The sequence below is a fragment of the Nycticebus coucang genome, chromosome 3, assembly GCF_027406575.1.
Source record: "Nycticebus coucang isolate mNycCou1 chromosome 3, mNycCou1.pri, whole genome shotgun sequence".
In the NCBI taxonomy this organism is placed as follows: domain Eukaryota; kingdom Metazoa; phylum Chordata; class Mammalia; order Primates; family Lorisidae; genus Nycticebus; species Nycticebus coucang.
In genome coordinates, this window is record NC_069782.1 from 26,811,266 (window position 1) to 26,832,983 (window position 21,718).

The 21,718-nt window shown below is 44.2% G+C and overlaps 1 protein-coding gene across 9 annotated transcripts in view; it reads left to right on the forward strand.

The window, feature by feature from the left end:
- The first annotated feature begins 1,772 nt into the window (after window positions 1-1,772).
- The window catches only part of NR2C1 (nuclear receptor subfamily 2 group C member 1), a 58,604-nt gene continuing 38,658 nt past the window's right edge, over window positions 1,773-21,718 (forward strand). For 2 of the 9 annotated variants that reach the window (XM_053585584.1, XM_053585585.1), the window contains exons 1-5: window positions 1,773-2,037; window positions 11,037-11,113; window positions 14,564-14,794; window positions 18,447-18,525; window positions 20,392-20,571. In XM_053585584.1, the coding sequence (XP_053441559.1) occupies window positions 11,060-11,113; window positions 14,564-14,794; window positions 18,447-18,525; window positions 20,392-20,571 (544 nt within the window). In that variant the 5' untranslated portion in view covers window positions 1,773-2,037; window positions 11,037-11,059. Of the gene's footprint in view, window positions 2,038-3,465; window positions 3,589-4,927; window positions 5,002-11,036; window positions 11,114-14,563; window positions 14,795-18,446; window positions 18,526-20,391; window positions 20,572-21,718 lie in introns of those variants that run through there. The other 7 variants (XM_053585577.1, XM_053585579.1, XM_053585578.1 and 4 more) reach the window with 7 other exon arrangements.

The following is a 21,718-nucleotide window of genomic DNA, read 5'->3' on the forward strand; positions in this document are numbered from 1 at the left end:
TATTCATCAAAAAGCTAACCATGTCTGTTTGGTAGTCCAGCATCAGTACTGTCCACTACAGCTTCACGAAACCTGGTCAGTGGACTACAGGGTGTATCTACCGCAACCAAATCGAAGAAATTATGACGATACTTGTGATTAAGCAGCTGAGATTGGTCAATCGAGACAGGCCAATCCTCTCAGAAGACAATGTTCAACTATTCCTCACACAACTCTGCTGAAACTATTGAAGATGGACTTGGAAACTCTGTCATCCACCGTATTCACCAGAACTTGAACCAACTGACTACCGCTTCTTCCAGGCTTTGGAACACTCCTTGCAAGGAAAAATATTGAGTTCTCAACAAACTGAAAATGCTTTTTATGATTTCATTGCCACTCGCTCGCCAGGCTTCTTTGCCGCTGGCATAACCAAGCTACTATTAAGACAGTAAAAATGAGTCAATACTTTAGGTGCACGCTTTAATGAACTGTACTGCTTCTTGGTTGAAATATAATAAGCTACAACTTTTGATTCAAAATCGGACATTTCATATTTAATGACCTAATAATTTGCTGGCAGGGCAGTTCTTCAGGCCACATCTTACTACCACAAGTATGGCAAAATGTGGTATTTCATCAGTGCCTTTTTTTTTTTTTTTTTTGCAGTTTCTGGCAGGGGCTGGGTTTGAACATATGGGGCCGACACCCTACTCCTTTGAGCCACAGGCGCCGTCCTCATCAGTGCCCTTTTATTTCGCAAATCTTTATTGACCAGAAGGCATTGTCCTGTGTGCCTGGTGTAATACATTACTGACCAAAACACAGAAATCAGCCTTTAGGGTGCTTAATTCTAGAGATTATATTCTTTCTCCCTCTGGCCAACGTATCTCCTTACAATAGTTGACAAGTAGAACTTTGGTTCGCTATACATAATTCTACCTCTGTCCTTGTATTTCTTTTTTTTTGTAGAGACAGAGTCCCACTGTACCACCCTCGGTAGAGTTCCGTGGCGTCACACGGCTCACAGCAACCTCTAACTCTTGGGCTTAAGTGATTCCCTTGCCGCAGCCTCCCGAGCAGCTGGGACTACAGGCGCCCGCCACAACGCCCGGCTATTTTTTTGTTGCAGTTTGGCCGGGGCTGGGCTTGAACCCGCCACCCTCGGCATATGGGGCCAGCGCCCTGCTCACTGAGCCACAGGCGCTGCCCTCTGTCCTTGTATTTCAAGGAGAGAGCCTATGACACAGCCTAGTTTTCCAGAAATTAGAAAGAGAACTGAAACCGACCGCGTTATTTATTCCTCAAACCTGAAACGCCAATTCAAAACTTCCTTTAAGGGCGGGCCTGTGGCTCAGTCGGTAAGGCGCCAGCCCCATAACCAAGGGCAGCGGGTTCAAACCCGGCCCCGGCCGAACTGCAACAACAACAAAAAAAATCGCCGGGCGTTGTGGCGGGCGCCTGTAGTCGCAGCTACTTGGGAGGCTGAGGCAAGAGAATCGCTTAAGCCCAGCAGTTGGAGGTTGCTGTGAGCTGTGTGAGGCCACGGCACTCTACCGAGGGCCATAAAGTGAAACTCTGTCTCTACAAAAAGAAAAAAAGAACAAAACTTCCTTTAATAACCACCTTCCCCAAATATGATACTAAATATGCGCGGCTTTAGTATATGTAAATACTAAATGTAACGTAAGTGCCAGAAGGAGGCGCGCCGTCTCCCTCCAAGCCGAAAGGGGGCAGTCGACTTTCCGAGCCGCAGTTCGACTCTCGGATCCCTCCACCCAACCCGGGGAACGTCACGACCTCCGCTCGTCGGTTCTCTTCGTCGTCGATGCGCAGGCGCGGGCGGGACTGCGCACCGGCGAACCGAGAGAGGGGTCACGAACTCTGACCCCCCCCCAAATACACAAACCCAGAAAGGTTCCTCCCTCCCTTATCTTTGAGCCCCCTCTCTTCAGCTCTCTCCAACCTCTCCTCCCGGAGCGCCCTCCCACCCGGCAGCCGCCGCAGCGGGTCTGTCGGGTCGGCGCCCAACGCAGGAGTAAGGCGGGGGAGACGCAGGTAAGAAGCGCCGGGTGGGGAGACTAGTGCCCGCGGTGGGGGGCGGGGTGCCCCTTCACCCCAACTGCCAACTGACGCGGCCCCGGTGCGCTCGCACAGCCGGCGGGGCCGCTCCGTCTGGTGGTGCCGGGGCGCTGCCCGGGTTGGGCTGGGAGCGCGGAGAGCAGCCGGAGTGGTGGGCCGGACGCTCAAGGCCCCGGGAGAGGCCGGCGCGGCGGGGCGCGGGTCCGCACACGAGCGGCTGGGCGCGCACAGCCGCTTCTCCCGCGGCGCTTCCCGCGGCCCCTCTGACCTTTCACCCAGAGGAAAAGCTTCCGTCTCGGCGCCGCCGTTTTCCCCGCCCCAGGTTGCTGCACGCCGCGGCCGAGCCGGGCTGGTCCGGGCCTTGGGGGCGCGCGGCTTACTCGGGTGAGATCCGAGTGCGGCCGGCCTTCTGCTCGGGGGCCGCGGTTCCGGCCCTAACCCCTTTTTGTAGGGCTTTTCACTGATTCTCGTGCTTACACGGGACGGGCACAATGACACTCTCCACTTTTTCACTTTTTATTTATTTATTTGAGACAAAGTCTCACTCTGTCGCCCTAAGTAGATTGTCATGGTGTCATAGCGCACAGGAACCTCAAACTCTAGTGCTCAATCCTCTTCCTTTAGCCTCCCGAGTACAGGGACTAACTGGGAGTACAGGCACCCACTACGACGCCGAGCTAGTTTCTTTCTTTCTTTTTTTCGAGACAGTATCTGGCTCTTGTTTTTTTCTTTACCGCCCTCGGGTAGAGTGCCGTGGCGTCACACGGCTCACAGCAATCTCTAACTCTTGGGCTTACGCGATTCTCTTGCCTCAGCCTCCCGAGCAACTGGGACTACAGGCGCCCGCCACAACGCCCGGCTATTTTTCTGGGGGTTTTTTTGTTGCAGTTTGGCCGGGGCTGGGTTTGAACCCGCCACCTTCGGCATATGGGGCCGTCGCCCTACTCACTTGAGCCACAGGCGCCGCCCAGTATCTGGCTCTTGTTCAGGCTGATCTCGAACTCCTAAGCTCAAGCAATCCACCTTTCTCAGCCTCGAGAATGCTATAGGCGTGAGCCACTGGGCCCTGCCTGCTGTCCATGTTTTGAGGACAAGAAATCGAGGGGTCCAAGATCCTCACTGCCCCGGGCATGCCCAAGCTTCTGATAGCTCTTTTGTTTGTTTAGACACTCTCCAACTCTTTCACATATCATTTTATGAAATACAGACTTGCCAAGTTGTCCCATAACCTTCAATAAGTAGGTCATCCTGTTAACAAGTGGAAGGGAAAAGCAAAGCAAAAAGACTTGAAATTAAGGCCTTTGGGGTTTTGTGCCTCCAAAAGTTGTAAATACACCTTCAACTTTGAGGTTTTCTTTATTTTTCTTTTTTTTTTTTTTCTTGTAGAGACAGTCTCACTGTACCGCCCTCTGGTAGAGTGCCATGACGTCACATGGCTCACAGCAACCTCTAACTCTTGGGCTTACGCGATTCTCTTGCCTCAGCCTCCAAGCAGCTGGGACTACAGGCGCCCGCCACAACTCCTGGGTATTTTTTTGTTGCAGTTTGGTTGGGGCTGGGTTTGAACCCGCCACCCTTGGCATATGGGGCCGGCGCCCTACTCACTCAGCCACAGGTGCCGCCCTTGAGGTTTTCTTGAACAATGTCTTCTCTGTGCTTAGTCGATACTCAGAGTTTTAAAAGTTCTGTGTTTTCAATTATTAGATGTAAGAGATGTATATTTCAACTTATTGAATAGCCCACCACTTTTTTTTTTTTTTTTTGTAGAGACAGAGTCTCACTGTACCGCCCTCGGGTAGAGTGCCATGACGTCACACGGCTCACAGCAACCTCTAACTCTTGGGCTTACGCGATTCTCTTGCCTCAGCCTCCCAGGCAGCTGGGACTACAGGCACCTGCCACAACGCCCGGCTATTTTTTTGTTGCAGTTTGGCCGGGTCTGGGTTTGAACCCGCCGCCCTCGGCATATGGGGCCGGCGCCCTACTCCCTGAGCCACAGGCGCCGCCCAGCCCACCACTTTTAAATGTAACTAATTGCATCCTTGTTCAAAAGGGTATTTTGGTCTCTTCTAGGAATGGTTTTGAAGGAGACACAATCAGTGGTAGGGAACATTTGTGAAATGTCAACCGTGTGTCTGCCACGTAAAATGTATGATTTCTATCTTTGGGCTATAGAAATGCCAAAAGAAACAGCATACAATAAATAGTATAAATGAAATTCTTTGCCTTTTTCAACTCACAAGACCTTTCGCAACCTCTTAAAATCTGTTATGAACTGTCTCTAGAAAAATGCATCCCCATATAAAATTTTATATTTAATATTGGGACTTAACAGAAGTCTTTTCCTGGGCCCATCGAAAAGATTGGACAAAAACCTATTTGAACTGAGTCTTAAAGATCAGATGGAGTTTAAATGAGCGAGAAGGACATCAGAATGGTATATTGGGGAATAAAAAACATCCTAGTGTGATCTGAACAGAGGGCCTCCTTGAGAGAGATGGGAGATAAGATGTCTACAGTACCAGGCACTTTGTGAATGCTTAATAAAATATTGAATAGGCTGGACACTGTGGCTCACACCTGTAATTCTAGCATTCTCAGAGGCTAAGCCAGAAGGATCACTTGAGCTCAGGAGTTAGAGAACAGCCTGAGCAAGAGACTCCACCTCTACTAAAAATAGAAAAAATAAGCCAAGTGTTGCCTGTAGTCCCAGCTATTTGGGAGGCTGAGGCAGGAAGATCACTTCAACCCGAGGAGTTTGAGATTGCTATAATCTCAGCGGATGGCCACAGCACTTTAGCCTGGGTAACAGAGTGAGATTCTTGACTCAAAAACACTTTTTTTTTTTTTTTTTAACAATTACTAGGGGAACAGCAAAGTCAAAACTTTGTTCTTTGGCCATTAAAGTGACAAAGGAGGATAAAGATGTGATTCAGTTCTGTAAGTATTCTGTAAATACCTGGCCCATAATAGCTTTCAGCAATTATTTGTTGAATGGAAGACTATTCAATGAATTATTAGATCGATGAACATGAATGTATTTGAAGTTCTTGCTACCTGTTGGCAAATTGTTTATAACAGTGTAACCTCGTACCAGCAATTTATAAAGAACTAATGTTTTGCCTCATCTTTGTAGTTAAACTTAGTTTTGGAAAACATACATTCATGTGTCACTAAATCATGGGGATGTGTTCTGAGAAATGTGTCGTTAAACGATTTTGTCATATTTGAACATCACAGAAGGTACTTACACAAACCAGATGGGATGGCCTGTGGTACATCTAGGCTATGTGGTCTAGCCAGTCTATAAACCTGTAAAGCATGTTACTGTATAGAATAATGTAGGCAGTTGTAACACAGTGGTAAGTAGTTGTGTATGTATAGACTAAACATAGAAAGTACAGTAAAAATACAGTATTATAATATTTTCTTCTTTTGAGACAGAATCTCATTATGTCGCCCTTAGTGGAGTGTTGCAGCGTCACAGCTCACAGCAACCTCAAACTCTTGGGCTTAAGCGATTCTCTTGCTGCAGCCGCAGCCACAGCCTCCCAAGTATCTGGGACTACAGGCACCCGCCACAATGCCTGGCTGTTTTTTTGTTATAGTTGTCATTGTTGTTTAGCAGACCTGGGTTGGGTTCACCCAGCCTAGGTGTATGTATCTGGCACCCTACCCACTGAGCTACAGGCGCTGCCCGAAATAATGGAATTTTTAAGTAAACAAGATTGTAGGATGTATTTGAATCATTTCATAAATCTATTTTCATGTATTAGTTCATGGGCATTTGGTTTATGGATAGGAAGGGAAATAGGTAATGATGAAAATAGGATTATAGATCTGAATTTATCCCTGTATCTGCCTTCTTGGACTTGAATCTTAAGGTAACTATTTGATTGACATACACTCACCAGGGTTAACAATAGGATATAATAAATAGTTTGGGGTCACAGTGGAAGATGTATGTTGGGAAGTGGCAAAAAGGGAAAGATTTTTCTTACTCTCCCTTTCTAGTGCAAATTTGTTCTGCCGAGTCCTCTTGTTACTGTTTTGCTCAACACAAATTGAGATGTATGATAAGTAAAGCAGATAGTCTAAAAACTTTCCCCGAGTCTTCTGTTGCTTAACAGCTTGGGTCATGTGAAACTATGAAGCAATATGAGACAAGAATTCTACAGTACTGTAGTAGTGCAGAGAGTTTGCACAGAAACAATTATTAACAGGAAATCGATGTGCTGGATCACAAATATGGAATCCACTAAATATATGTTTGTGTATCTTTTTTCTGAGGTATGTGGTTATAGTCAGATTCTCTAAGGATTCTATAATTCCGAGAAAGGTTAAGAACCCACTGTAGTATCTGTCTCTTTTTTCCTAAACAGAAAAAAATACGAATAACTGTGAATTAGTACTCAAGAGTACCATTCCAAGAATATTAGCATTCAAGTCCAGTGGCATTGTGTTATCCATAACATTGCTAATGACAAAGTACACAGTTAAACATAAACATATACACATACACATTATACTGTCAAACTCTGGTCTATTTGACTAAATAAAATAGTAGCCAATCTTAGCATAATTGTTAGCTCATACAATTGTATTCATATATGAATTTACGCTTTCTTATGTGCTTTTAAGTAATCAAACAATGATTACAAATAGTTTATTTATCTAAGTTGTCATTATGAGGTAGCTTCTTGGAGAAATGTTCTGAAACATTGGTGTTGATTTTAGGATTTCTGGAAAAGATTTCTTCAAGTATTTTTTGTTACTTGCAGTTATTTAGGGGGTGGGTAATAGTTGTATTTAAGCAAAATTTAGAAGAACCAAGACTTATTCAGTGAAAAATAAGTCTTCTCCCATCCCTGTTCCCAGAAAGGAAAAGTTCCTTTCCTTTTTTTTTAGAGACAGAGACTCAAGCTGTCACTGTGGGTAGAGTGCTGTAATGTCACGGCTCACAGCAACCTCAAACTCTTGGACTGAAGCGATTTTCCTGCCTCCGCCTCTCAAGTAGCTGGGACTACAGGTGCCTGCCACAAGGCCTGGCTATTTTTTGGTTGCAGCTGTCATTGTTTTTTTCTTTTTTTTTTTTTTGTAGAGACAGAGTTTCACTTTATGGCCCTTGGTAGAGTGCCATGGCATCACACAGCTCACAGCAACCTCCAACTCCTGGGCTTAAGTGATTCTCTTGCCTCAGCCTCCCCAGTAGCTGGGACTACAGGCACCCGCCACAATGCCCAGCTATTTTTTGGTTGCAGTTCAGCCGGGGCCGGGTTTGAACCCGCCACCCGGCGCCTTACCAGCTGAGCCACAGGCGCCGCCCGCAGCCGTCATTGTTATTTGGCGGGCCCGGGCTGGATTTGAACTTGCCAGCTGAGGTGTATGTGGCTGGCGCCTTAGCTGCTTGAGCCACAGGCGCCGAGCCTCCTCTTTTTTTTTTTTTTTTTTTTGAGACAGTCTGAAGCTGTCGCCCTGGGTAGAGTGCTATGGCATCATAGTTCACAGTGACCTCCAACTCTTGGGCTCAGGTGATCCTCTTGCCTCAGTTTTTTTCTATTTTTAGTAGAGACGGGGGTCTTACTTTTGCTTCAGCTGATCTTGAACTCATGCGCTGAGCACCCGCCTCAGCCTCCCAGAGTGCTAGGATTAGTTGTGAGCCACCATACCGAGTCTAGTTCCTTTCCTTGGTGGTAGTCATTGTAACCATTTCCTTTTATGTTCTTCCAGTTACAGTTTTTCTTGTTTTTAGGTAGCATTTTATTTTTTAAGGGATTTATTTTATTTACTTATTTATTTATTTTGAGATAGAGCCTCAAGCTGTCGCCCTGGGTAGAGTGCTGTGGCATCACAGCTCAACTCCTGGGCTCAAGCGATTCTCCTGCCTCCGCAGTAGCTGGGGTTACACGTGCCTGCCACAACGCCCAGCTATTTTATTTGGTTGCAGCCATCGTTGTTTGTTGGGCCCGGGCTGGATTTGAACCTGCCAGCTCAGGTGTATGTGGCTGGCACGTTAGCTGCTTAAGCCACTGGTGCTGAGCCAAGGAATTTTATTTTTATTTTTATTTTTTTGATATAGAGTCTTAAGCTGTCACCCTCGGTAGACTGCCGAGGTGTCATAGCTCATAGCAACCTCCAACTCAGGTGCAAGCCATTCTCTTGCCTCAGTTTTTCTATTTTTAGTAGAGGCAGGGTCTCACTTTTTGCTCAGGTTGGTCTTAAACTAGTGAGCTCAAGCAATCCACTCACCTCAGCCTACCAGATTGCTAGGATTACAGGTGTGAACCACCAGGCCTGGCCTAGGTAGCATTTTAAAGCTTTCTTCACATGCCTCTTACACATTTCTTACTAGGTTTATGCCTGAATGTTAGGAACTGAATTGTGTCTGCCCCCATCCCTAAATTCATATGTTGAAGTGCTAACCTCCAGCACCTCGATTGGCTGTATTTGGAAATAAAGCCTTTAAAGAGATAACTGAGTTAAAATGAGGTCATTAGAGCATTCTCTAATCTAAAATAACTGGTGTCCTCATAACAAGAGACACAGGGTGGCACCTGGGCTCAGTGAGTAGGGCATTGGCCCCATATACCAAGTCCCAACTACTTGAGAAGCTGAGGCAAGAGCATCACCTAAGCCCAAGAGCTGAAGGTTGCTGTGAGCTGTGACGCCCCGGCACTTTACTGAGAGTGACAAAATGAGACTCTGTCTTTAAAAAAAAAAAAAAGAAGAAGAAGAGACACAGACACTCAGAGTGAGGACACAGGGAGAAGGCCCCCGTCTGTGAACAAAGAAAAAAAACCTCTGAACAAACCAACTCTGCTGACACCTTGATCTCAAACTTCTAACATCCAGAATTGTGAGAAAATAAATTTCTCACAATTCCACTTTGTGGTACTGTGTTAAAGCAGCCCTAGCAAACCAATAAAGATTTTGGTACCAAGAAATTGGTCACTATTATAAAATATCTAAATATTAGAACTTGCTGATGGTTAGAGGCTAGAAGAGAGACCTTTTAGATGTATGCTTTAAAAAGCCTAGACTGCCTTGAAGAAGTAGAAATGTGGCTACTACTGGTGGTTCTGGTAAGGGTCCAGAACAAAAGAGAGAAGAGCTTATGGAGAAAGAGATATAAATATATCATCATGAACAAAAGATTGGTAGAAATGTGAATATCAAAGGTGCTTCTGATGAGGTCTCAGGACATAAAGAAGATATTATTAGATACTGGAGGAAAGGTGGCAGAGAACTGGGTTAAATTGTGTTCTAATCATTTATAAAAGGCAAAACGTATAAGGGATGAACTGTTACAGAATATCTAGTTAAGGGGCTTTCTTAGCGTGCCAGTAAAGGCACAGCCTGGTTTCTTCTTGCTGTATATAGTAAAATGTGAGAGTAGAGAGAGAACTTGGAGAAGGAATTGTTAAGGAAAACAGAACCAGAACTTGAAGATTTGGAAAATTCTTAGCCCAGTCATATTGCAAAAAATAAGAAGGCATATTCTGGATAGACAGCCAAGGATGTGAGTAGACGGTCATCTCTAAGGAAATTATAGGTATGTTGATTAAGGATAACAGTTAGCTATCTTGTTAGAAGGCAGGCATAAAAATCAGGCTATCCATGAAAGATCTGTTTAGGACTCATGTCTTACGGCGTGTACCTCTCTGAATGCCATAGGCGGCCACCGAGGTTATACCAGCAGGAATGCCAAGCTTAGACTGAAGGACATGGACCAGTAGAATTGCTACAAACAATGTTGTGGTTTAGAAAAGGGAAAAATGACTCCAAAGGTGGTGAGGTCAGCCAGGCTGCCACTGTTACCATGGGTTCAAGGGTACGAGTCCCAGTAGGGTGAGGCTGTCTTTTCCTCTGTTGGTTTCGGGGAGGTTGGGGCCACTCCATATCAGTCTAGTGAGAGATACTTGAATAATCAAGCTAAATATTGAATATTGCTTTTAACACAATTAATTGAAGCATTTAAAGTTTTTAAGTAAAAGATTCACTTAATTTGGCTATTAATATTATAACTACAGAATATTGTGAATGTATGACATTATAAACAATAGATAAATCACATAAAATTTTGTATTCACTGCATGGTACAGAGAAAAAGCAAAAGTCAAAAGTCAGTTCCTTAATCTTACAGGCCCTGAGATCCATTTGGAGACATTTATGCTCCATTAATTTCAAATTAAGCTTAAAATGTATATAAGAAATTACTGCTAATGAAGAAAAAACACAAAATTCTAGAGAAATCTTTTAATGGATGCAATTTTTTTTTTAGTTTTTTGCAAAATATTGATAGAAGTGTATTCAGTGGCTACACTAATGAGTTCATTCATAGATAGGATTGCCTTTATTTAAATTTAAAAACTAGCTCCTGGCTCGGCGCCTATAGCACGGTGTTTACAGCGCCAGCCACAACACTGGGTGGCGGGTTCGAGCCTGGCCCGGGTCAGCTAAACAACAATGTCAACTGCAACAAAAAAAAGCTGGGCATTGTGGCAGGCACCTGTAGTCCCAGCTACTTGGGAGGCTGAGAGAATCACTTAAGCCCAAGAGTTTGAGGTTGCTGTGAGCTATGACGCCATGGCACTCTACCAAGGACGACATAGACTCTGTCTAAAAAAAAAAAAAAACTACAGCTCCTTTTCTATATCAGAGTTTTGTTTAGGCATTAGTATGTTTGAAAAGTAAATTGTTAGGTGTCGAATAATTTTGTTAATATACATTTTCAGAATTTACAAAACCAGAGAATAGTTTCTTAAACTACTGTCACCAGTTTCGTAACTGGTGAAAACTTCACCACTTATCTATGTCTGATAATTGTATTTTGTTTAATCCCTTCCAAGCCTATTCACCCTAACTGGATTATTTTGAAGCAAATCTTAAATTTTATATAATTTTACTTGTAAATTCTTCAATAATTATGTTATATGAGTATAACGTTTAAAAAGCCTTTTTTAATTTTATTTTAGCAGGATATTTGAGCATTTAGATCATGGCAACTATAGAAGAAATTGCACATCAAATTATTGAACAACAAATGGGAGAGGTACGTCTAATTAAGTTAATTCACTGACTTACCAAACTTCTGTTATTTACACTAAGTGTATGTGCTAGGTTCTGGAGATGCTGATAGAAGAGATATCTCCTGACTAAAATAGCTTAAATAATCAACAGTCACATTAGAATGTGGTAAGTAGGCTTGGCATCTATATCTCAAGCAGCTAAGGCGCCAGCCACATAACACCAGAGCTGGTGGGTTTGAATCCACCCTGAGCCTGCCAAACAACAATAAGAATTACAACCAAAGGGCGGCGCCTGTGACTCAGTCGGTAAGGTGCCGGCCCCATATACTGAGGGTGGCGGGTTCAAACCCTGCCCCGGCCAAACTGCAACAAAAAAATAGCCCGGTGTTGTGGCGGGCGCCTGTAGTCCCAGCTACTTGGGAGGCTGAGGCAAGAGAATCGCTTAAGCCCAGGAGGTGGAGGTTGCTGTGAGCTGTGTGATGCCATGGCACTCTACCGAGGGCCATAAAGTGAAACTCTGTCTCTACAAAAAAAAAGAATTACAACAAAAAATAGCCAGGCGTTGTGGCGGGCACCTGTAGTCCCAACTACTTGGGAGGCAGAGGCAAAAGAATCGCTTAAGCCCAGGAGTTAGAGGTTGCTGTGAGCTGTGATGTCACAGCACTCTACCCAGGGCAATAGCTTGAGGCTCTGTCTCAAAAAAAAAAAAAAAGAAGTACTCTGAATGGTATAGAGTCTTCCAGGAGAACAGAAGAAAAACAGCCAATGATGAGTTGTGGAGTGGGTGGGGAACTCACCGGGGAATGTGTTTTGAAAGATACAAAATCTGAGCCTCGTTTTAATGGACCAATAAGAGTTGGTTTATGTTGATACAGCCATCTTCACTTTTTTAAATGGTTATATCTTATTCCTTAGTTAGAGGTACCATATTCTAGAGTTTGTCAGAGTATCATCTAGGGACTCTTTCAGAGAGTCAGGAAGGTCAAAACTGTTTTCATAATAATACTAAAATACTATTTGTCTTTTCACTGTTCTTTCACAAGTATGCAGTGAAATTTTCCACAGGCTAAGTGACATGGGATGATAATGTGATGAAATGTTTCAACATTTAAAAGGTATATACATAACTCATTGAGCTAGTATTTTCCAAATGACATGCACATGATGTTACAAAATCATGCATAAGTAAGGATCTATTCAAATTGCAGGATAGACCAATAGATTTTAATTTAAAAATTACGTTAACATGGACAGCGCCTGTGGCTTAGTGAGTAGGGTGCCAGCTCCATATACCCAAGGGTGGCGGGTTTGAACCCAGCCGGGGCCAGCTAAACAACTGCAACAAAAAAATAGCTGGGCGTTGTGGCGGCTACTGTGGTCCCAGCTACTTGGGAGGCTGAGGCAAGAGAATTGCCTAAGCCCAAGAGCTGGAGGTTGCTATGGGCTGTGATGCCATGAACCAAGTATTTTAAAAATTTCCCTTTGAATTTCTAATATATTAATACCAATAGATATAACCGATACAGTTTTTCAGGGCCCTTGGTGCTTCCATAGTTCTCTTTTTCTTTCTTTTTTTATTTTTTTGAGACAAAATCTTAAGTCGTCGCCCTTGGTAGAGTGCCGTGGAGTCACAGCTCATAGCAACCTCAAACTCTTGGGCTTAAGCAATTCTCTTGCCTCATCCTCCCAAGTAGCTGGGACAACAGGCACCCACCACAACATCTGGCTTTTTTGTTGTTGCAGTTGTCGTTGTTTAGCAAGGCCTGGGCTGGGCTGGAACCCGCCAGCCTCGGTGTATGTGGCTGGCACCCCACTCACTGAGCTACGGGCACTGCCCCTTCCATAGTTCTCTTTTTTTTTTTTTTTTTTTTGTAGAGACAAGAGTCTCACTTTATGGCCCTCGGTAGAGTGCTCTGGCATCACACAGCTCACAGCAACCTCCAACTCCTGGGCTTAAGCGATTCTCTTGCCTCAGCCTCCCAAGTAGCTAGGACTACAGGCACCCGCCACAACGCTCAGCTATTTTTTGGTTGCAGTTCAGCCGGGGCCGGGTTTGAACCCGCCACCCTCGGTATACTGAGCCACAGGCGCCGCCCATAGTTCTCTTATTTATGAATTTGTTCTTCCCCAGACAACCCTATCTCAGCCAATGGCAGTTCTGTCTTCAGTTGCTCAGGCCAAAAAAATTTTTTTTTATTTTTTATTTATTTATTTTTGAGACAGAGCCTCAAGCTGTCGCCCTGGGTAGAGTGCTGTGGCGTCACAACTCACAGCAACCTCCAACTCCTAGACTCAAGCGAGTCTCCTGCCTCTGCCTCCCAAGTAGCTGGGACTACAGGCGCCTGCCACAATGCCTGGCTAATTTTTGGTTGCAGCCGTCGTTTTTGTTTGGAGGGTCTAGGCTGGATTCCAACCCGCCAGCTCAGGTGCATGTGGCTGGTGCCCTAGCTGCTTGAGCCACAGGCCAAAATTTTATCATCATCTTTGGCTCTTCTTTCTTCCAAAAAAAAATAAGTCCCAAATTCAATCATTTTTAGCCCCTAACATGTCTACTATTCTGTTCCTGGCCAGTATCTGCCCACATATGATCAGATATTGACAGTATCTGCAATAATATCCTTTCTGATCTCCCTTTAACTCTGCTTTTAAACATTTGCAATCTGTTCTTCACACTAAATCTAGAATGATCCTTTTTATAAAAGATCCTGCCACTCCTATGCTCGATAGTCTCCAGTGGCTCTCCATTTCACACCCCGATGGTAGGGCCTAAAAGTCCTATAAGATACTGATTCCAGATCCATCTCCTACCATAGTGCTTGTTGTCTGCTCTGTTTCACTCCTATGGCTCTGTTACTGGGCCTGGTGCCTCAGATGTCTCAAACATAGTCCCTCCTGTCCCAGGGCCACCTGTGTGTTCTCTTTCCTCTACCTGAGCTGCTCTTCTATCTAGCTAGTCCTAAACGTGGTTTGTTTCTTCACTCTTCACTCAGGTCTGTGAGAAACTACCTCCTTAGAGCAGACCGTTGTCATTCTGTCAGCGTCTCACCTTACCTTGCCTTCATTGTCTGGACAGCACTTAGTGACACCTGACAATATTATTACTTGCTTATTTATTATTTTATTTGGTTCACTCCCAGAATGCAAAACAGTAAATAAATCCAAATATAAATAAACATACACTTGGATAAACAAAATATGTATTTGTCTAAATGGATAGTAGGCAGGAAGGGGAAGGAAAGAATCAAAATAGTGGGGTCTAAATGTTCCTAGTATCATACCTTATGTACAGTTATTTGTACGTTTATTTATTTTTGTAGGATAGTATTTTATGGAAGTAGAATCGCTAGTTTAAAAGTGGGAGGTGTGTATTATATGAATGTATATGTAATGGTGTGCTTTGAAGATAGGAGAAAATTATGTCGGAGAAAACAGATTGAGTTGAATTGATTATTAATTTGACACAATTATGTTAGATTGTTACAGAGCAGCAAACTGGGCAGAAAATCCAGATTGTGACAGCACTTGATCATAATACACAAGGCAAGCAGTTCATTCTGACAAATCATGATGGCTCTACTCCAAGCAAGGTCATTCTGGCCAGGCAGGATTCCGCTCCAGGAAAAGTTTTCCTCACAACTCCAGATGTAGCAGGTGTCAACCAGTTATTTTTTACCACTCCTGATCTGTCTGCACAACACCTCCAGGTAAATGTAGAAAAGTATTTTTATCTTATACTTGAAAAAGAATAAAATGCGTTTTATAAGTACTGCCATTAAGATTTTAGATATGAGCTGGATGTAGTGGCTCATATCTGTAATTGTAGCACTCTTGGAGGCTGAGGTGGGCAGATTGCTTGAGCTCAGGAGCTCAAGACCAGCCTAAGCAAGAGTGAGACCCTGTCTCTACTAAAAATAGAAAATCTAAGTTGAGGGCGACACCTGTGGCTCAGTCGGTAAGGCGCCGGCCCCATATACCGAGGGTGGCGGGTTCAAACCTGGCCCCGGCTGAACTGCAACCAAAAAATAGCTGGGCGTTATGGCGGGCGCCTGTAGTCCCAGCTACTCGGGAGGCTGAGGCAAGAGAATCGCTTAAGCCCAGGAGTTAGAGGTTGCTGTGAGCTGTGTGATGCCATGGCAGGCCAGAAAGTGAGACTCTGTCTCTACAAAAAAAAAAAAGAAAATCTAAGTCGAGCATTGTGGCTCACACCTGTAATCCTAGCACTCTGGGAGACTGAGGCGGGTGGATTGCTTCTCACGAGTTTGAGACCAGCTGAGCAAAAGCGAGACCTGGTCTCTACTATAAAATAGAAAACTGGGGCAGCGCCTGTGGCTCAAAGGAGTAGGGCACCGGCCCCATATACCAGAGGTGGTACGGGTTCAAACCCAGCCCCGGCCAAAAAAACTGCAAAAAAAAAAAAAAATAGAAAACTGAGGCAAGAGTATTGCTTGAACCCGAGTTGGAGGGTGCTGTGAACTATGATGCCATGGCACCCTACCCAGGATGACAGCTTGAGATTCTGTCTCACCAAAAAAAAAAAATTAGAAAAATTAGCTGGGCATTGTGACAGGTACCTGGAGTCCCAGCTCCTTAGGAGGCTGAGACAGTAGGATTGCTTGAGCCTAAGAATTTGAGGTTGCTGTGAGCTCTGATGCCACCCGGGCGACAGCTTGAGACTCTGTCTCAAAAAAAAAAAAAAAATAACGCTGAGCAGGATAGCTCATGCCTGTAATCCCAGCATTGTGGAAGGCGCAGGTAGGCAAATCCTTGAGCTAAGGAGTTGGAAACCAGCCTGAGAAAGAGCCGAGACCTTGTCTCTAAAACTACCTGGGCGTTGTGGCAGGTGCCTATAGTTCCAGCTATTTGGGAGGCTGAGGCAAGAGGATTGCTTGAGCCCAAGAGTTTGAGGTTGCTGTAAGATAGGACACCATGGCACTCTACTGAGGCATCAAAATGAGACTCTGTCTCCAAAAAAAAAAAGAAAAATGTGTACCTTTGCATAGCAGTTATATTTGAATAATTATAATTAATTATTCAAAACTTTTTTCTTTTTTCTTTTGCTTTTTTTAGTAGCATTAATTATGTTAGGAACACAGTGTTTTTCTTTTCTTTTTTTCTTTTTTTTGTAGAGATAGAGTCTCACTGTACCGCCCTCGGGTAGAGTGCCGTGGCATCACACGACTCACAGCAACCTCTAACTCTTGGGCTTACGCGATTCTCTTGCTTCAGCCTCCTGAGCAGCTGGGACTATAGGCGCCTGCCACAACGCCGGACTATTTTTTTGTTGCAGTTTGGCCGGGGCTGGGTTTGAACCTGCCACCATCGGCATATGGGGCTGGTGCCGTACTCACTGAGCCACAGGCGCCGCCCCACAGTGTTTTTCTTTATAACCTCTTCTATTTATTTCTTTTTTTTAGAGACAGTCTCATTTTGTCGCCCTTGGTAGAGTGCCGTGGCATCAACAGCTCACAGCAACTCTGAGCTCTTGGGCTTAGATGATTCTCTTGCCTCGGCTTCCCAAGTAGCTGGAACTACAGGCGCCCACCACAACGCCCGGCTTCTTTTTTTTGAGACGGAGCCTCAAACTATCACCCTGGGTAGAGTGCTGTGGCATCACAGCTCACACCAACCTCCCAACTCCTGGGCTGAAGTGATTCTCCTGCCTCCACCTCCCAAGTAGCTGGGACTACAGGCACCCACCTGGCTATTTTTTTGTTTGCAGCCATCATTATGTTTGGCTGGCGCCCCGGGCTGGATTTGAACCTGCCAGGTCAGGTGTATGTGGCTGGCGCCTTAGCTGCTTGAGCCACAGGCGCTGAGCCCTGGCTATTTTTTTGTTGCAACTTGGCCAGGGCCAGGATCGAACCCACCACTGTTGGTATATGGCGCCGGCACCCTCCTCACTGAGCCACAGGCAATGCCCACTTCTTTTCTGTTTAAAAGGTTCAGAGTTGATGGGTGGCACCTGTGGCTCAGTACAGTAAGGTGCCAGCCCCATATGCTGGAGGTGGTGGGTTCAAACCCAGCCCCGGCCAAAAACTGCAAAAAAAAAAAAAAAAAGTTCAGGGTTGCTGGGCATGGTAGCTCACACCTGTAATCCCAGCACTTGGGAGGCCAAGGCAGTTAGATTGCCTGAGCTCACAGGTTCATGACTAGCCTGAACAAGAGTGAGATATCGTCTCTAAAAAAGGAAAGAAAAAAAAATAGTTGGGCATTGTGGCAGGTGCTTGTAGTCCCAGCTACTTGGGAAACTAAGGCAAGAGAATTGCTTAAGCCCAGGAGTTTGAGGTTGCTGTGAGCTGTGACTTCAAGGCACTCTACCAAGGGTGACAAAGTAAGACTCTCAAAAACAAAAACAAAAAAAAAAAAGTTCAGAGTTGGGCGGCGCCTGTGGCTCAGTGAGTAGGGCGCCGGCCCCATATGCCAAGGGTGGCGGGTTCAAACCCAGCCCTGGCCAAACTGCAACAACAAAAAAAAAAATAGCCGGGCGTTGTGGTGGGCGCCTGTAGTCCCAGCTGCTCGGGAGGCTGAGGCAAGAGAATCGCGTAAGCCCAAGAGTTGGAGGTTGCTGTGAGCCGTGTGACGCCACGGCACTCTACCCGAGGGCGGTACAGTGAGACTCTGTCTCTACAAAAAAAAAAAAAAAAAAAGTTCAGAGTTATCTTCTTACACAATTAGAAGTGTATTTTTGTCATGTCATTCCATGTGAAAACGTTCTGAGCTCCTTAAAGGGAAATGTAAGAATAGGACTGATAACTGCTGCAATTAATTATTTAACATGTTCCACATGAATAATGTTTAGTGTTTAATGGGTGAGATGTGTTAAAAATATTTGTGTATTGGGCGGCGCCTGTGGCTCAGTGAGTAGGGCGCCGGCCCCATATGCCGAGGGTGGTGGGTTCAAACCCAGCCCCGGCCAAACTGCAACAACAAAAAAATAGCCAGGCATTGTGGCAGGCGCCTGTAGTCCCCAGCTGCTCAGGAGGCTGAGGCAAGAGAATCACATAAGCCCAAGAGCTGGAGATTGCTGTGAGCCATGTGACGCCATGGCACTCTACCGAGGGCAGTAAAGTGAGACTCTGTCTCTACAAAAAAAAAAAAATTCGTGTATTGTGTTGAACAGTTTGGTTACTTTAATGGAATTGTTGTAGAAAGAAATCAAAAAGATATTCTTGATGTCTTTGTTATAGCATTGAAATTTTCACCTATGTATAAAGAAAATTATCATTAGTTGATTATATAGTAATAAAGTTCAAAGATTAAAAGTAACTTGTAAAGAAAACAAAAAGACTGATTATTCTTTAATTTTTTGACAGAATGAGAATGTTATTGGGTAACAGTTTGTTTTTGTTTCTGAAGCTCTTAACAGATGGTTCTGCAGACCAGGGACCAAATAAGGTTTTTGATCTTTGTGTTGTATGTGGCGACAAAGCATCAGGTAACATTAAAAATAACCTCCTATGTGTGTTGTTTTGTTAAAATACTCCCCACGCAATCATGTTTCTTGTAAAAGTAAAAAGAAAAATAAAGGAGTATGTCATTTTTATGGCTCATATTTGCAGCCTATAAAATTTAACATTTTTCCCAAAGTTTTTTACTCACCTTTTCTAAGACTTCAGTGGAGTTTAATTTCATTGGTATATTAACATAAAATGAATATTTTAATAGATTATAAAAAGTTTCACTTTTTGAAAGTAAGCTTGTAGAAAATCTTTTCAATGTGAAAACTAAAAGTTTTGGTTCAAAAATGGCTCAGCCAGCCTGGGCCTACTAAACAATAGTAACAACTGCAACCAAAAAATAGCCAGGCGTTGTGACAGGCACCTGTAGTCCCAGCTACTTGGGAGGCTGAAGCAAGAGAATCGCTTAAGTCCAAGAGTTGGAGGTTGTTGTGAGGTGTGACGCCACAGCACTCTACCAAGGGCGATGTAATGAAACTGTCTCCAAAATTTTTTTTTTAAAAAATGAGCTGTGATACTTAATGTATTCTGTTCCAAGCAGCTCTGGTTAACCTTTATTTAATGCTTTTCATAACTGAGCAGGCTGGTCTCAGCCTGTTTTCTACAAGTATTCAGGATTAAATCATTTTAGTTCTGTCATTAATTCTTGTTGGAAATACATGTCTGCTCATGTACGTTCACAGATGTACATGTCTATTTTTGTGTCTATTAATTTTTTCCAAAACTTTATTACAAAAACTTCGTTAGAGGCTTGGCGCCCATAGCATGGTGGTTATGGCGCCAGCCACACGCACCAAGGGTTGAGGGTTCAAACTCAGCCTGGGCCAGCTAAACAATGACAACTGCAACAAAAAAATAGCCGGACTTTAGGGCGGCGCCTGTGGCTTAGTCGGTAGGGCGCCGGCCCCATATACCGAGGGTGGCGGGTTCAAACCCGGCCCCGGCTGAACTGCAAACCAAAAAATAGCTGGGCGTTGTGGCGGGCGCCTGTAGTCCCAGCTACTCGGGAGGCTGAGGCAAGAGAATCGCTTAAGCCCAGGAGTTGGAGGTTGCTGTGAGCTGTGTGATGCCATGGCACTCTATCGAGGTTGATAAAGTGAGACTCTGTCTCTACAAAAAAAAAAAAAATAGCCGGACTTTGTGGTAGGTGCCTGTAATCCCAGCTATTGGGAGGCTGAGGCAAGAGAATCGCATAAGCCCTACAGTTTGAGGTTGCTGTGAGCTATGACAGCACCGTACTCTACTGAGAGCAACATAGACTCTGTCTCAAAAAAAAAAAAAACTCTGTTAGAGATTTTTCCAGAGTGTGTTCAATTCGTTAATAGATGTGGAAACAAAATTGCTTGTGAAGTAAAATGTTAAGCAAAACAGATTTCTTTAGAAATTTCAAAAGTGGCTCAGCACCCATAGCACAATGGTTATTACAACACCAGCCACATGCACTGAGGCTGACAGTTTTGAACCCCGGCCAGGTCAGCTAAACGACAATGACAAATGTAACAAAAAAAAAAAGAAAAAGCCGGACATTGTGTCAGGTGCCTGTATTCCCAACTAGTTGGGAGGCTGAGGCAAGAGAATCGCTTAAGCCCTGGAGTTTGAGGTTGCTGTGAGCTGTGACACCACGGCAGTCTACCCAGGGCAACATAGACTCTGGCTCAAAAAAATAATAATAATTGTTTATTTTATCATTTTCTGTTTAATAACTCCTAAAAATATTTTTGTGTCAGAAACTAAAAAATCTGTTTCATCTCATACATTGTAGCTTAAAAGGAGGAAATGGATTTATTTTATTTTTTTCCTAAATTTATATAACTTCTGTATTTTCTAAAACATACTATCTCTAGGACGTCATTATGGAGCAGTGACTTGTGAAGGCTGCAAAGGATTTTTTAAAAGAAGCATCAGAAAAAATTTAGTGTATTCGTGTCGAGGATCAAAGGACTGTATTATCAATAAACACCATCGAAACCGCTGTCAATACTGCAGGTTACAGAGGTGTATCGCATTTGGAATGAAACAAGACTGTATGTATGAGTTTTAAAGGATTTTGGCAAACTAGAAGTTTCAAAGTAATACATTATTTGTAATAATTTATAGTAGTGCATTCAATTTTTTACTTATTCAGGAAGTATTTGTGGAATACCTATATAGCATGCATGTATTGTAGTTGGACCCTGGCAAAAAGCCTAACTAGATATTGGTTTACTTTTTGATTAACCTACTAAAAAGTAATTGAGATAATGAGAATGGCTCAGACTTCCTGAGCTCTCCCTGTGCCAGGCACTATGCTTTGCATATGTATCAGCTTATTCTCACAGCAGTTCTCTGCAGTAGTTGCTATTACTCATTTTACATTTGAGTAAATAGAGGTTAAGAAATTTTTCCTAGGTCACGCTAATATTGATAGGTGGCAGAACTAGGCTTTTTTTTTTTTTTTTTAAGAGACAGAGTCTTATTTTATCACCCTCGGTAGAGTGCAATGGCATCACAGCTCACAGCAATCTCTAGCTCCTGGGCCTAGGCAAGTCTCTTAGTCCAAGAGTCTCTTGTCTCAGCCTCCCAAGTAGCTGGAGCCACAGGCACCCACCAGAATACCCGGCCATTTTTTGTTACAGTTTGGCCAGGGCCTGGTTCGAACCCGCCACCCTTGGTATATTGGGCCAGTGCCCTACTCACTGAGCCACAGGCACCACCCAGAACTAGGCTTTTGAGTCCTGGGTTTTTTTGAGACAGAGCGCTGTGGCATCACAGCTCACAGCCACCTCAAACTCTTGGGCTTAAGCGATTCTCTTGGCTCAGCCTCCCAAGTAGCTGGAACTATAGGCTCCCACCATAACACTCAGCTACATTTTAGAGTCAGGGTCTTGCTTTTGCTCAGGCTGGTTTTGAACCTTTGAGCTCGGGCCTCCCAGAGTGCTAGGATTACAGGCATGAGCCACCGCTTTCTTTTCTTCTTTTTTTTTTTTTTTTTCTTTGTAGAGACAGTGTCTCACTTTATGGCCCTCGGTAGAGTGCCGTGGCCTCACACGGCTCACATCAACCTCCAACTCCTGGGCTTCAGCGATTCTGTTGCCTCAGCCTCCTGAGTAGCTGGGACTACAGGCGCCCGCCACAACGCCCGGCTATTTTTTGGTTGCAGTTTGGCCGGGGCCAGGTTCGAACCCATCACCC